At 35.4% G+C, this 17,083-nt stretch overlaps 1 protein-coding gene across 7 annotated transcripts in view; it reads right to left on the bottom strand.

Annotated features, from left to right (window-relative positions):
- The window catches only part of Lrrc7 (leucine rich repeat containing 7), a 432,103-nt gene that overhangs the window by 84,494 nt on the left and 330,526 nt on the right, over nt 1-17,083 (bottom strand). For 6 of the 7 annotated variants that reach the window (XM_048814043.1, XM_048814046.1, XM_048814045.1 and 3 more), the window contains 5 exons: nt 16,706-16,954; nt 11,600-11,800; nt 4,005-4,116; nt 3,608-3,788; nt 150-1,830 (listed from right to left, as the gene is read on the bottom strand). In XM_048814043.1, coding sequence (XP_048670000.1) covers nt 150-1,830; nt 3,608-3,788; nt 4,005-4,116; nt 11,600-11,800; nt 16,706-16,954 — 2,424 coding nt within the window. The remainder of the gene's footprint in view (nt 1-149; nt 1,831-3,607; nt 3,789-4,004; nt 4,117-11,599; nt 11,801-16,705; nt 16,955-17,083) is intronic. The other variant, XM_048814047.1, reaches the window with a different exon arrangement.

Below are 17,083 nucleotides of genomic sequence, written 5' to 3'. Positions count from 1 at the left end.
AATAGAAAGACAAATAAATGCTGATCATCTCTCCATTCATGTATTTCATGCTTCACTACATGTGCTTAGAAATTCCAAAAAAAAAAAAAAAAACAAAAAGTAAAACTAAAGGCAGGGGGGATATTCTTACAGAGAAATGCCAAACATACCCTGTCTAACCTTCTAGCTTCTATATGTCTAAGCAGCTGTTGTCTCCAGTCTGCAGGCATTTTACCACAGCTCTCCTCTCCCTTCACAGGGGTGGGCCTCGTCTTTATATCACTGTTATCTGATGGCTTGTCACCATAGTTACCCAAGTTATAGTCAGACGGTATTTTTTCCAAAAGAGCTGCCATAGTTGGCCTAGCTGAAACTGGCCTGGTTTGGGAGGCACCGTAACTCTCTGTACTGTAGCTTCTCGCAGACAATGGCCTCCTCTGGGTTAGGTTTTTAACTGGAAAACTTCCCGCCTGAGCTTTCACTTCTTGATATGAAGGATGTTCGTCTTCATACCTGCCATTCCTCTTCAGGAACTGGGACTCAGTCACTGTCACGCTGCTTTGGCGATCTAGCCCTCCCCTGTATGGAGGTCTGCCGTACCTATCACTTGGTGGCAGCTCGTGAGGTTCACTGACCCTTCTAAACATGGCCATTTCTGTGGAGCTTGCCAGGGAGTCAGCTCTCCTCAAGAAGCCTGCCCTGGCTCCTTGGCTTGCAAACTGGGCGTTCACCACAGCATCCTCATTAACAGATGGCTGAGAAAACGAGAACATTTGCTCCATTGGTGGGTATCCTCTGTAAGCTCTAGGACTAACCAAATCCTTGGCCATGTTTTTGCTGGACGGTTGCACATACTCTGAATTGTGTTGAAAAGGGGGCGGTATCCTCTTGTCCGCTTTAACTTCCACTGCTCCTTGAGGATTGAAGCTTTGGTCAAACTGGTAGACTTTTTTTGTCATAGAAGCTTTCTGCTGTTGTGGCCCTTTACTGCTTCCATAAGTGAGCATCTCGTCATCCAGCATTGGGACCGACTGGCTTCGAGACATACTGGACATGCCATGCTCTGGTCCCAACAGTTTATCTGGTCGTTCGTGGCTTCCTAAGTGATCACTTCCAGAAGCATAGTTTTCTAATGGTATGTTATAAACCTTGTATGTGCCAATGTCAATCTCATCGATACTCTGTGACTTTTTGAATTTATTGGACTTTATATCTTTCATTAGTGGGGAAAGCCTCTCTGTGCTTTTGCTAATTGAAATAACACCTTTAGAAGAATCTGGGCGGCAGTGGATTTGAGAAAAGACATTACCAAGACTCCTGTTGGGGTTGGAATCATGATACTCCCATGGTACTCCTGGAGAAAAAGGACTGGATATTTCAGTAGATTCTTTCAGATGGTCTTTCCTTTCAGGCAAAGGGCTGGTAGTGGGGGTTGTCTCCAATTTGGAAGGAAAAGCAGTCCTGTCTTCAAATGGACTAGGGGTTCTGGTCCAATTCTGCCAAGGATTGGTAGGAGGCACTTCTGTTTCTGGTGTGTGTCTGTGTGTAGACTGCTCAAGTTCCAGGGGAACACCAACAATCCTATCCTGCCTGATTAAAGGCCTGCGTCCGTGAGAAGATGTGCTTCTAGACTTTGAACTCAAGAGAGGATTATTGTTGGCATTCTCAGCTGCGGTTTCCTCAGAAACAAACCCTGTGTTGTCGTAATGGGATCCGTCAGTCCAGTTGTCAGTGAAAGCATCGCTCATTGGCAGGCGGTCGGGTCTCTGTGGTAGGTTCCCTGGGGGAACAGCCTCTCGCTGGCTGAGCAATGGCTTTGCATCCAGAGGCTGTGGGAAAGATTGTGCGATCCTGTAAACACAAAGGGAAGAAGACATATGAAAATGAGGAAGAGTTGGTTTCTGTTAAGATGAACAAGCACTGAAAGTGGGCCACCATGTCTGTTGAGCTGATCATTCATCCCTACCTGACTTAGGATTAAGACAGTATTATTTCATGTCCTTTGTGTCTCCGAAATCCACTCCTTTACCCTCTTCTTTCACTTCTTTCTAGTAATAATCACCTTCCACTACATTTTAAAATTTACTTACCTTTGAAATTTATTGTATATCATCTCGTGTCCTCTGCTAGAATGCAGACTCATGAGGGCAGAGATCTTTTTCTCTTCAGGCTAAGAAAAGGGCTTGGCACATAGTAGGTGTTAAACATGTATTTGTTGAAGGAATGAATGGATGACATGTAAGTCTCCAGTGAAGGCCCTCAAACCTGATTGGTAAATACAATCATCTGATTCCTAGTATTTATTCCTGGAGATTCTGATTCAGTCCATTTCCAATATATTGGTTGAGAATACTTTTCTTAACAATTCTTGATATAACTGATGGATTCAAAATGTCTTCAAATAAGACCAGGTCTTGAAGATGCTAATACTATTGTTGAAATATCAAGCACATTCAGGTATCTTTTTTTAGAATGTGAAGAATGACTTTGTGTCACTGGCAAATTTATAACAGTGAGTGTCTCTAGTATATCTTTAGTATATGTTCCTCTTTCTGGCTTTATTTAAAACCATTTGCACACCAATAATATCAAATTATATATATAAAATCAATATTTTACTGGGGATTGATCTCAGGGGCACTTGACTACTTGAACACTGAGCCACATCCCCTGCCCTATTTTGTATTTTATTTAGAGTCTCACTGAGTTGCTTAGCACCTTGCTGTTGCTGGGCTTGGCTAAATAATGCATATTTTATTCATAAAGGAAAAACTTTTGTGGGTTTCTCTTAACTGGAAAAAAATGTGCATTTAGAAAGCATGTTCTAAAACTACTTTGATTAATATAAGCTCACATAAAAACTTAGAGTTAAGATTTTTTAATCATGGTCATTGATGAAGAGAAATAATCATTGATGAATTACTAAAGAAGGCATTGCCAAGAGGGAGCACATTAGCAGTAAAATAGGAGTAAAGGTTTTGACTACCTAGATCATATGACAACTTTTGTTACTTTTAGTATAAAACTGTAGCCATAAATTATAAAACTGAGCAATTAGAAGACAAATGCTACTTCACTGAGTCATTTTATTATGCAGTGTGGCTTTTGTTTCTTTCATCTGTAAAATGGGAGTAATAAAGAGTGGGAGTCATTTTGCAGAGCATAAGTACTTTTACACGCATCCTAACTTCAGGTGATGATAAATGATGATGGTGACGGTGATGATGATGTCAACGATGGAAACTGATGAAATATTTACTTTGTGCCAGGCACATAGTGCTTCACATGCATCTTATTTTAGCTCATAACATCATTTTGGATGGTGAATTGTCCACATGCTTCATAAACATGTGTTGGCCAAACACAATTTTTGACTTTTAAGTTTTCTAGTTCTACCATGTCATCATGTTAATCTCCTACCATCACCCACTTAATCAGCTGTCTCACCCTGTAAGATGGATTCATTTGCTCTTGGAAGTCCCAGGTGAACTACATTTGCTTACCTGCCCCTTCTGTCTTTTATACCACTCATGTGTTGAATACAATCCCAAAATTATGAAGATTCCATAAAAAAAAAGTTGCTGGAAATAAGCGATTGGGAACAGAAAAGTGGGAATTCTAAACACACCTGTTACCCCACAAAGAATTATGAACTGCATCTTTAGCTGTTGTCTGCAAGGACCCCACTTTAACCCGGGTGTTAGAGGATCCTGAGGAAGCCTGGGAAGGCGAGTAGTCTGAGTATGTGCCTGAGGAAACACTGTTATTCAGACAGTGAGTTTTGTCAACTTCAGACTCATCAGTTGATTCTGAAATTTAAAGGGAAACATGTTATAATGCTACGAACATTGACAAATACAAACACAGAAAAGTAAGTAGGAAAAACAAATTCTATACTGATTAATGTTAGAACATGTATTTATAAAATAATTTTAATAGACTATGACATATCATAATGTACAACTGGTGATTCATCATGCACATGCATTTGTAGCATATTTTCCACATCAGCTTCATGATGTTACCTTTTTTGTCCTTCCCTAGCAGAACAAGTTTGGGTGGGTACAGAGGGGTCTCAGCTAATGAAGGGTGAAGTTCCCCAATCCTCATTTCATTAGCTGGATGAACAAAAGAATCCTGAGAGATATAATAATACAGGACAAGGAAAGTAAACATTTAAACAATGGTTAACCAAGATGGCAATAGCTTTATTTGGCTCAGATAAAAAAAAATGTGACTCTAGAATTTAATTGACTATGGGGCATTGGGAAAAAATGAACCATTATGTATCTCTGAGTTGAGCACTCTTTTATTCATTAGGCATAAGTTTGACTGCTGTTTTTATGGCTGGCACTGTGCAAAGAACTGTAGAGTTTCCAAAGAAAGACAAAATGTGGCCCTCTGAGAGTTTGCAATCTACCTGGGGAGATGAGATACAACTCATTTTAACACAGTACTGAATTTTAAGGTCTACATGAGTAGTAAGATCTCTACATATATATGATATATACACATGTAAGACATCTAACAGATGAATGCTCTAAGAGTTCTAATGGAAAAGGATATCATTGACCAACAGGATTTTTTTTTTTTTTGGTCATCCCTTGCCATATGAATGTGCCCTAGGGTCCTAACCTGCTTTTTCTGCCACTCTCCCTCTTAATTGCTGCTGTTTCTTGGGTGAGTATCTCCTCCACTGCTCTTGTCCTGCTATGCCTTCTTTCTAAGTTTTCTAGTTTTCTGATGACCAATGTGGCCTGCTAACTCTTCATTCTATATCCATTAATTGAGTGTAATGCAGTTCAATGGACAAGAACATAATTTTGTAACGACAAATGAACACGTAAAAAAACCCACGAATTTTAAACTTCAGTAATTCAGACTTTAAAATTTTTTTTTAGCTGTAGATGGAAAGATGGACACAATACCTTTATTTAATTTATTTATTTTTATGTGGTGCTGTGGATTGAACTGAGTGCTTCACACATGTGAGGCAAGCGCTCTACCACTGAGCCACAACCCCAGCCAGTAATTGAAATTTTTATTCCCACTTAACCAGATAGTGGAAGCATTAGGCAAGACAAAATGACAAATGCTTACTTTCTTCTAGATGTGAAAATACCATAAGTAAGTACCAATAAATATCTATGCATGGCAGCTATCTTTATGTATCCTTTGCCTAAAATTAATGTTAATTCAAGTTCAAAATTTTTCAGTTGTTTCATATTCTTAATATCTTATTATTTTGGAACATTGACAACCTTAGAAACATTTTATTTCATCAGAGAAAGAATATATTTGAGGACAAAAATATTAGAAATTAAAAAAAAATCTGTCCAATAAATAATTGGTTGTTTTAATGAACAGCCAGAGACTCTTATTATGACTTTCATCTATTGCCAAGGACTCCACAGAGACAGGCTTAGGTCTTTGGGTTTTGCAGCAATACAAATCCATTTCTTTAACTAATGCTTAAGTTCTGTCATTTAAATTTTGTTTGTTTGTTTGTATGAGAATATTTGCCTGTAAAAAAACAGGGTATATCTAACGTGTTGATTTTTAAAAAGGAATATTGCAATAGAAGACAGAAAGACCATTTAGTTACCCTTTCATTGTCTTGCGGCAGATTCTGAGAACAAACTCAGGCCTACATATACAATAGACAAAGATCCAGCATTGGAGCATGATTCCTCTGGCTTCCAGGCCAGAGATCTTTCCCTATAGTGTGTTACCTCCCCGCGGGTGGGAACATTAAGGACTTAAAAAGAAGAGTCAAATTAGAAGAGAGACAGGAAATAAAGTGGGGTTGATGAAAATACTGGGGCTTAAGAGAAAAACCTACATTTTTATGGATTTTGAAAATAATCTCATAAAATCAGCATAAAATCTTTTTTTTCTTTTATACTCTGCTTTTATTAGACTAATTAAACCACAGAGGGAAGTACCCTATTACAGGGATTTTACTGACATGTAAACAAAACAACTAACATTTCCTAGAGTCAGTCCAGTCTTTTTGATAAAGTTTAAAGGTGTCACAATAAAGAATAAACACCTTTATATACCTACAGAACAATTTATAAGAAGAAGGTATAAGCCTGAGAAACAGCACCATGAAAGGCATAAAATATGTTGATTTGTCAAAAAATTTCAGGTACAAGGTGTCATATTTCCATCTTATTCCTATTTTACCATTTATTAATCAGGTTATCTAGGGCAAGTTAGTGTACTTCTCTGGGCCTTATTCAATTCATCAGTAATATGAAGGTACTAGATATTAGGAACTGGTGCTAATTTCTATCTAGAAATAACAAGATTATGAATGTAAAGATAACTTATTTGAGTGAAATAATGACTTAAAAAGTAAATATTTTTATAATACCTAATACAAGCATAGGAATTTTGTTTCAATCAAAAATATGTAAATAAATAAAATAAAGACACAAAAAGCATACCAAATAGTTGTACAAGCACAGAACATTAGCATAACTAAGGGTTTAACTTTCTCATTCTTATGTCCTATACATTCAATACTCAACTCATCTTGTTTGTATAGATAAACTTTCAAACTTGTATCCCAAAATCATGACCAGAATTCTGCATGGTAGGTATGGTCTGACTCAGGTATACTTTTCTGACCCTGCTCAAGAATGTCTGTTGTGAAGCAAGAAGAGCCTTAGTGGCCAGGAAAATAGTATGATTATCAACTAGTGGTGAACTTGCATCTCTTCTTTAGAGTTTTCTGACTCTCCATGTGAGAGGATGACACTGCTGAAGCAAGATCGATAAATGTTGCTAATCCAGGAAAATGTTCTTATTTGTATGAGCAAAGTGGGTGTGGTGGTGGTGGGGGTGATGATGATGATGATGATGATGATGACAGTGATGTTCCATTAGTGATGGAGCATAGATTATATATCTGCAACTGTGCTTTTATATTTGTATTATAGATATAATTATATAAGTATAAAATTTGTCTCTCAATTTATTTAAAAGACAACCTTGTTTTTAATTATGTGTTATTTAAAAATATTTATCATTATCTTTGTTTTACAGAAAAGCAAATGGAGGCACAGAAAGGTAGAGTTATAATTCCAAGTTGCAACATTAAGAAGTGATAGAGCCAGGATTTGAGCTGGATCTGTCCAACTTCATGGTGTTCTATAGGATATTGTGTTCACCATACTGTCTATCCTAAGAAAAGCTCATTTATCAAATGGGTTTTAGAGACCAAAGTTAACTGTCCAATAAAGGGAATGAGTCTTTGCATTTGCCTCTTGAAATTCTTTTATAGAGGCTAGGGAAATCAAGTGCTTTTTGGAGAAGCTGAATGATGTTTTGGGGCTACTTGGAAGTTATTGGTAAGCAGTCAGATTTATCAGGATTTTCATTATAAGGACACTGAACCATATTTCCTTCTGGTGAGGAGATAGAAATGGAGAGGAATGAAAAGGTAAAATTTCATTTTTTTATTGCACTGCCTATCCACTGTTCAAATTTTGTCTATTACTGCCATACAGAAAATGGTTGAAGGCAGATATCAAAGGGAAAAAAGTTCCTTTCTGAGCTTTTGAGAGTCCAGGTATAGTATTAATAAACGCAATTTAAGAAAAATTTCAAGGGTAGCTGACTATTTTCTACTTTTGGGAGAAAGATAAGGTTGCTCTATAGAAGGAAATTGGACTGTGTGTCCTAATAAAGGGAAAATTTCAGAACATATTTGATTGTGGTAGACTTGGTGAACAGGTGTCAGGTAGGGACCTGCAGAGGATTAACAACATATGGGGCAAGGATTGGCACATTATTCTCTTGAGGAATGGGAATTATCATTTACTGTAGCCTTTCTCTGTGTCAAGAACTATGCTTGGAGTTGTGTATAAATGCATAGTATCATCTGATTTCATCTCTGCAAAATCTCTAAAAGGGTGATTTTATTATTTGTATTTTTAAATATGAAGAAACCAAGGCTCAGGAAGGTTTTAATGATTTGACTTGTCAAGGTCATATAATCAGTAGCAAGGTCAAGCCAGGATTTCAATTGATGTCTGCTAGACTTAAAAGTCCCTACTCTTTGATACCCAAACTGTGTTCTGAGGCATCCAAGGGTGCCACTGCTAATTAACTGGGATATCGTGGATTATATTAGATGTCTGAGGGAAACAAAGCAATATTTGACATCAGTCACACAGTGCAAACTGCCAGCTTAAGCAGCTCTCAGTTTCAACATGAGATTGCACAGTCTCTTTGATGACAGTCCTTGTGAAGATGGATTTTGGATGGGTGCAGTGATCAAAATGTAAGTGCCGCTTGCAAATCATTGTGAAACAGAAATTAGTCATGGTGTCCACTATATTTCCCATGTTTGAGAAAGTAGGTAATGTCTAAAGGGTGCATGCATTTCAATAATATTTTGGTTTTGCCTACCTAAGAGTGAGATAAAAATATCTTTTTACTCAGTTTATGTACATTATTTTTCAATTTTCCACTACTAAGGAAGGCATAAGTATCCATTAAGTTGTATAACTACTTAAGTGGAACCATTATGTGTTTATTTATTTATTTTTGGCTGAGGATCGAACCCAGTGCCTCCCACATGCTAGGCAAGCACTCCACCACTAAGCCACAACCCCAGCCACTATGTTTTTTTTGGTTTAGGGTTTCTGTAACAAGATTACTGAAATGCTATGGGCATTCATATACCAACAGTGTACTTAACACACAGGTGATAAAGCATGAATAGGTAAGGCAGCCAACAATCAACAAATAAATAATTCAGGAAAAACATCAGAAACTGTCTTTGACATTAGTAACTAACTCAAAGTGGTTGGACAGACAGACATGTTAACAAATTTGTGATAGTATATGACTATACCAATCATTAATTTATTGTGCTCCTATACTGTACTAGGCACTACTGTGCTAGATACTGGAAATTTAGATACTCCTCAACTAATGCTGGGTTTGTATCCCAATAAGTTGAAAATATCATTAAGTCACAGTGCATTTAAAACTGACCTGCCAAACATCATAGCTTAACAACACAGTACCCTGTAGAGTGTAAGTTTTTACACTTACAATCTTGTGGCTGACTGAAAGCTGTGTCTTGCTGCTGCTTCTCAGTGTTACAAGAGAATATCATAGCACACAATGCTAGCACAGGTAAAAATGAAAAGTAAAAATTCAAAGTGTGGTTTCTGCTGAATGCATATTGCTTTTGTACCATCATACAGTTGAAAGATCCTAAGTTGAACCATCACAAGTCAAGGATCTTCTGTATAGTGATGCACAAGACAGACATGGTCCCTGTCCTCATGAAATTCAGTCTGAATTCAATAAGCAAAATAATCATAAACATTTCATTCTGTTTAATGCAAATAAATAGGGTAATGTGATAGAGAAAATTCAGAGAGTCTAACTGACCAGGGTTATCAGGGAAGGCTTCCTGTTCAGGGGAACTTTAAGCTGAAACTTGAAAGTAGAGGAGGGCTAGCCATATAAAGAGCTGGGGAGAATCTAAATGCAATCTCCAGAGGCATTTTGTAAAGAATAAATGGGAGGACAGGGAACCTATATGTCTACCTGCTCTCCTTATTCTTTAGGCTCTCCTGGCTCTTTGTCTAGCATAACACATGTTAAAACTCTTGGCATAGAGTTGCCAAATAAAAAAAGAGGAAAAAATATTGATTTATTTGTCCCTCCACTCAACTGCATTTGTTATCAATATACCTTGTCTATTTCTTTCTGTGTTTGCTTCTGGTTCTGCCTACCTCTACTCTTTATTCTTTTTTCTTTTGAAAGACCACTGGCAAGGCAACGAGGAGGTGGGAACAAGGTAATCTAAGAAACTGACGGTTTTGTAAATAGGTTATAAATTATCAGACTGCAGAACAGAGGTGAGGACTTAAAGCGATCTATTCAGGTGAAATGTACAGGCTTTGGCAAATTATTTGGGACAAGGAGTGGAGAGAAAGAAGGAAAAAGAAATCAGGACTCTTCTCAAATTTCTAACTTCAAAGAACTCATAGAAAATGGTGCCAGCTGAGATAAAGATTGAGAATACAGGAATGGAAGCGAGTTTGTAAAGGAAACATTTAATTTTTTAGAATTGTTTACCTTGTAGTGCTGTGGAACAATTTTAAGATTTATTATCTCTACTACTCTGTGGGATTATTATTAAGTTCATGACCAAAGCCATCTCTTCTCTGTATCACATTAATCCCAAATCAAGCCATTTTAGGAGCTTCTTATTGTTGTTGTAAATTTACTCAGTTTACAGGTTTCATGACTACATAGTTACTTTGATATTAGGCTGTGACTACATAAAATTTAAATACACAACGTATATGTGCATATTTACTGTGCACTTGCTAAATATTGACTTCTTCACTTTGTATATTGTTGTAATATCTTAGAGATGAAAGAAAAGTCTCTTGCTTTGCTATAACGTGTAATATTTTGGAAAAAAGAAAATACAATGATACTTATAAGAAAAAAGCAATGCAAACAAATACTTAAGACATTTTCTTCTTTAGATTTCCAGCTATATTCCCCTCTTCGAAGGCAGACTGTCACCTCTGCTGTCAGGTGTGCATATTATGGTTACTTTTGCTCAATATCTTTTTTTTACCTCTCTTTTTCACTGTAAAATCCAATCTTTAATATGCATTCAGCCCTAACTTAGAGCATTATATTCTCCACCATACAACCAATCATGTGATCATACTTTATATAATATGTTCTCTTATCATTTATGTGTGTTAAGTTTATCTAGCTGGACTTAATTATTTGGGAACTATGGGCACATTTTACATTTCTTTTTTTTCTCTCAGTGATTAGCACAGTGCTACATATGCAGTTGGTGTTTAATAAATGCAATAAATTGATGCTTTGAAATGCAGATTTGTAAAAGAGTTTCATCAATCTAGATTTTTGAGAATATGAATTTCCAGACTTATCATTCTAATTATGTGTCTAATGAAGATAAAAAGATGATAACTAAATTAGCTGAAGAGTTGATGAGATAGTAGAGGTGGTATAAATGTAGTTGAATTCTTTTCAGACCACAAAGATCAATAAGGATGAATTTCCAACTCATTCTAAAATACAGGAATTAAGCTTCACATGGCCAGATTTCATAAGCCTAGGTTTCACTTATCTCTCCTTTTTGTTGTTAATCGTAATGTTTTCTGAAAAGGTTGTAACCCAAACCAAAAATATTTTAAAATATTTGCTCTAAAATGTATTAGGAATTTTTATAAGATTTACTGAATGAAAAATCTTCAGTTAGTTTGTCCTAATGACTATATAAGTTTGGGGTAGCCAAAATAACATCAATGACATAATGCATTCCTTGGCTAGGCCATACTGGGTGGCAAACTGTTCGTTCTGTGTATTGGAACTTTTGGAGTTGTAGTCATGATTTTAGGGCATGAGGGCATCATTTATCTGTGATTTATTAATTGCAACCCTCATAATTTAAAAGAATAAACATTGTATTTTTGGAAAAAAAATGCGCTTATTGCACTTATCAAGGCAGATCTATTCAGTTTAAAAAAGAAACCAAATTACTTAGAATTCAAAAAATTCCAAACCACACTGGCAATTACCAATAACCTTCAAATACCTCCACTGTAATCTCCTTTGGGGCTACCGGCCACTTGTGTTCAAATTTTTCTTTCACAGTTTGCTCCGTGTTAGCAGTTGGATTTGAATTCTCAACACGTACTCCATGGCTTGGCTTACCCACCAGATTTTGAACAGATTTTACCATATTCTTTAAATCCTCTGGGTAAGGAGTTGGATATCGTTTTAGGTTTATTTCAACCTAGAAGTTTATAAAAAGAAATTTAACAAAAAATAATTTCAGCAAGCATGCTCACAAAGCTACTCCATTTTATGTGCAGTAGTACAACCAAATGCAATACAGTGAGTGTTGAGCTGCTTGAGAAAATGCTCCAGCATAGAACATATAGCATTCTTCTCACATTCAATCTCACGGGACTTCCCCACTCCTTCCTACCCTTCTAGATGATAAACAGTTTTTGGATTATATCCTATCTTTAGACCTACCTAGATGACTGGGATAGCAGTTAAGTGATTGGTAATCTCTGAAAAAAATTTAATCAAGTTATTACCAGCTACTATCATACTTTAGAGACTGTTCTCTATATTAATTATCTATAAATAATAATAATTATATTAAGTGACATCTTTGGAGTATCAATGCAGGCAGTGGAAAGAGACCCCAAAAGATTTACAAGTAGAGTTGTGTGTCCAAAAATGGGGAGCTGACAATATCTTCTGCCCAAATATGCATTCGCCCAAATATATAATTAGCATGTTACATCAAAAGGTAGGATAGTAATTCTTGTTAATCCTTAAGGAAAACATGCTTTGGCTTTCCAGTTTAGTTTTTAACAACAACAAAAAATTTAACATGCTTCTTAACAATGAAGAGAAATTAAAAACTTAAGACTATTTTCTAAATTATTTTAAGTAAGTATGTGAATTCTGACTTATGTTTATCTGTATATTTATTTCCATTTTAATACATTTTGGGTATCAACCTGACCTTCAGGAACACAAATTAATGACTATTCTTAATGATAAATTATTTCATAGAGATATCCTACAATAAGAGTACTTATTATAAGGTATTTAAAAATAGAATAAATGGAAGTTTTCTATTTTTCATTAAGAGGGAGTGGAGAAGAAACACCAGGGAGATTTACTTGTTCTGGCTTGTTCAACAGTCATGCCTTTAGAATCTGAGTAGAATCAACTTTGCAAAATGAAATGGTTTATGTGAGCGTGGTGAGTTATGTGTCTGTGCAAAGTGCCTATGTGAGGGTTGGGGTGGGAGGAGAGAAGGTGGAAGAGAAGCTGAAGGCAGAGGACAGAATGGGACATAGAAGGGAAAGGAGAAGGAGGGAGAGCCCCCTCATCCAAGTCACTCATGGAATGTAGGAGCTATGATGGTGGCACAGATCTGAGGATTATGAATAGGAATTCAAACGCTTTTGCTCATCTGCAGTTTTAGCGAATCCACCAACTGTGTTATTCTTCATAGTATTTTGTCTTCCTTGTGGCTCATTTTCCTAATCAAATGCTGGGATTGGAATTCATTAGATGATTGCTGACATGCCTTTCAATGTTAAAAATATGAAATTAATTGTCCAATACATATTAGGAAAGCAGATGAAAAATCAGTTAATTTTGCTGGAGTGTTTAAGTGTAGTTTAATCTTGTACACTCCCAAATAAATAAGAATGAAATTAATAATACATAGAAATACAGTCATAATAACCCAAGACAAAGTTAAACTTTAGAGAAAAAAACTGTAAGTTGTTAGAATATAATATTAATACACCCCGGGGTAATTAATTTGTAATGCATTCTTAAAAAAACACAAAAACAATGATATTCATGCTAGACAAAGTGCATTGGGATGCATGCATTCATGGATCTGCTGTTTGGATTAGTATAAGGAATGTGAATTATGAATTAAATCTAATTTTTAAATTATATTGTTGAACTTGTTTAAAAGTACTAGACATCAAAGGGCTAAAAGTCAAAAAACTACATTTTCTAAAAGAAAAGTAAATTGTAGAATGGTATGACTATCATGCCAATTAAGAATATCTTTTTATTTTTAATAACCAGTGGTATATGAATGAAAAATATTCTAAAGTAGGGCATTAAATTAAAATTCTATGCAACTTAAAAAATTCTCAACACTAAAATTACACATAAATTGAATCAAAGGTAAAAGAAATGTGGGATGTTCTTCCTTAATTGAATTAAATACTTCATTGAATAATGTAATTTAGTTTTTATACATGCTATGTCCCACATGACACAATTAGATGACTATGTACTAAGGGCCATGCTGCTAATAATTTTTGGTTAATTTATAAGCAAGTTAATGTGATAGTTTGGTCAGATCACCTGAATATGGATGGACATTTTATTTCCATGAAAATATTTGAATATAAAAACAGATTTACCATGAAGTTAATGAAGCTTAAGCTCTGGGGCCAATCACTCTTAGATGTCTCTTCTGAAACTTTGTAAGTGGCCCTATTTATGTATTTGCATGGTCATTTTAAATACTTTTTTTTCCTTAAAGAAGCCTGTTCTCAAGTTATGGATGAAGTCTCATAAAACTTGGATTTGTTTTTCCTAGAAAATAAATTTCTTGCCTGTTTACTAGCAGAACTTACTGGACCTGGAATCAGGAGGCATAACTTAAGCCACACATTTAATACCAACTAGCTATCAGCTGCTAATCATTTTGTTTCTCAAATCATGTGAATTGGGGATGATAATAGCTTTTCCACATATTTGGATTAACTTAGAGCTAAAATGAGATAAATATGGCAATTCCTTGGAAATGTATAGTTTTGCAGAGATTAAACATTGTTTCTAATAACAGATACTACTAAGTATTTTAAAAATATGATTCCTCTGGTAATCTAGATACTACATATATAACCATAATAAATGTAAATGTCTCAATCTTTTTTTTTATATTGCATGTAGCAACAGTTACCATTTATTCAGCATCTGTCATGTGTCTGTCACTAGGCTAAATGTTTTATAGGGATATTTAATTTCTAATTAATTATTGATATAATACAAAATAGTATTTATAATTAATTCTATAGGTATAATTCTGAATTATTTATATCCTAAATAAAAAATTCTTATTTATTAGTTATAGAATGAATTATTAATAATTTTATCTCATTTAAATTTTAAAATTCATTAGTGTAGCTGTTCCCACTATATAGGAAGAAAGCTGGGGCTTGGACAATATAAATAACCTGTCAAAGGTTATAGTCAAACTCAGGTTTTTCTAATGCACTCTTTATGCTGACCAGTGCTATGTAGAGATATTCATGAGAATAGGTGCAGCATATAATTGTATAACCTTGTATAAGAAATACTATAAGTCTAAACAGTGGATTTTACTGAATTAAATAACAAGATAATTTTTTAAATGGAGGCTAAGTAACTACTTCCTAATTTTTAAAAAAATGAATCTATATTTTATAATTCTATTCCATTTTCAATTTCTATAAACTTATTTATGCTTTGTTATGGACTGCTTTGCTTTTTCACTTTCCAACTGCATGTGGTACTTCAGAAATGAATGAACATGGCCATATTAGTAGTTCAGTAATTCTCAAATATAAAAGCAATTTCTGATCTGAGTGTGGTGGCGCACACCTGTAATCCCAGAGGCTTGGGAGGTAGAGGCAGGAGGATTGTGAGTTCAAAGCCAGTCTCAGCAATTTAGCAAGTCGCTAAGCAACTCAGTGAGACACTGTCTTTAAGTAAAATACAAAATAGGGCTGAGGATGTGGCTCAGTGGTCAAGTGCCCTTGAGTTCAATCCCTGGTACTCCTCCCCCACCAAAAAAGCAGTTTCTGTATATTTCTAAATATATAGGCTAGAAATATTTCCTTATTCTAATATAGCATGAAAAAGAAATATTTTCATTTCTTATACAGATAGGTGGGAAAATCTATTAATTGTATCTTATAAAATATTAAATTTATCACTCACTATAAAGTATTTGCTCATGTAAAATATACATTTTAGTAAATGCAATATTTTTACTAAAATACTATTTTATTTTCATTTTGGAAAATAGAAATGTTTCACAGCATTCTGTGCTTCTCAAATCTAAATAAAGTGCAGTAAATGCAAATAGCAGCTGCAAGATGTTGGAGACCTCAAAAATTTAGCAATGAAGAAATAATTAATAACTTGGACACTGAATTTATAAAGAACTGTTTCTCATATATTATATTATACTTAGATAATATAATATATTTCATATAATGATCAAATTATAATTTGAGATTGTAAATTCCAGTAAGAGAAACAATAGTGCTTTGATCACTAATATAAATATCATCTTATTCTAGGAATTAATCAGAATATTTTACAAAGAAAGGAAACATACCGTTTTAGTCAGGAAAATGCATTCTTAGCTTGTCTTATATTGTAGAAAGAATATAAGACACAGAATAAGAATCTAGTCCATTACATGTGGATGGGAAATGCAGTGTTCTTTCATATCTCATTAAGACATGTTTTCTGCCCATTAATCTCTTATATACCCATCCCACTAATATATGCCACATCCCATCACCCAGTCTTCTCTTACAGGAATTCATATCATCTGAGTCTTCAAAATTATAGAAAATTGATGCTTCTCAAAAATGTCTATCTTTGTGCTTAAAGTCCACTCTCAGCAAATCTCATTTTACACTCCTGCTATTTTAGGAATCAAGTTTTGGCTATTTAACTTTCCCTAGAATTGACATTATAAAAATGCGCATATGTAGGGAGGACAATTTATATTGCATTGATAGTGTCATCAACATTCTGCCCAACTATTGGTATTCCCACACTTTAAAGAGTCTTTAAAAATAAAAAAATGTAAATAAAAATGAAGCACCCAACTCAAAACCATGCCAGATACCCCACCAATAGGCACCTCATGTTGGTGTTCCCTCCCCTCTGACTCAGTCCTCTTCCCACCCCAATGCCAATGTCAATAAGCAAACACTTAAATAGGGATCAAACATTGGCAATTTGAAAGTCCTATGTGATCAACATTTCTTTTCCCAAATCATGCAGAACATACCCCATAAACCACTGTTCCAAGGTTGCCTCTACATGGGGGAATTCTCCTATCCCAAAAACCTAGGCCTACCTGTCTGCCACTTAGAGAGGGAAGAGTGGTAGATTGTGCTGCAACTGGCAATGGAGTACACATGCTCCTTTCCTGCTGGAGGCCACTTATACAACCCCATGCCAGCTGTGGGTCATTCTGGGGGACGGGCATATCTTGGATCTGCTGATCACACCTGGCCCATGGTGTGCAGCAATCGCCAGACAGTCTGGCAGGTTGGAGAGTAATCCCACGCTGGCCCCTTTCCCAGGGGGCTTGGCAGGAGAGATCCTGTGGGAGAAGGAATCTCCATTTTCTGGGAGAAAGAGGAGCACTGTAGCAATACTTTTACTTTATCATTTTCTACTTTTGATTTTTTTTTTATTTAACTCTGGGTAATGCATTTAAAATGACTATCAT

The sequence above is a fragment of the Marmota marmota genome, unplaced genomic scaffold, assembly GCF_001458135.2.
Source record: "Marmota marmota marmota unplaced genomic scaffold, marMar, whole genome shotgun sequence".
Lineage (NCBI taxonomy): Eukaryota > Metazoa > Chordata > Mammalia > Rodentia > Sciuridae > Marmota > Marmota marmota.
Note: the sequence above shows the minus strand (reverse complement) of the source record. Positions and strands in the feature narration are given on the sequence as shown.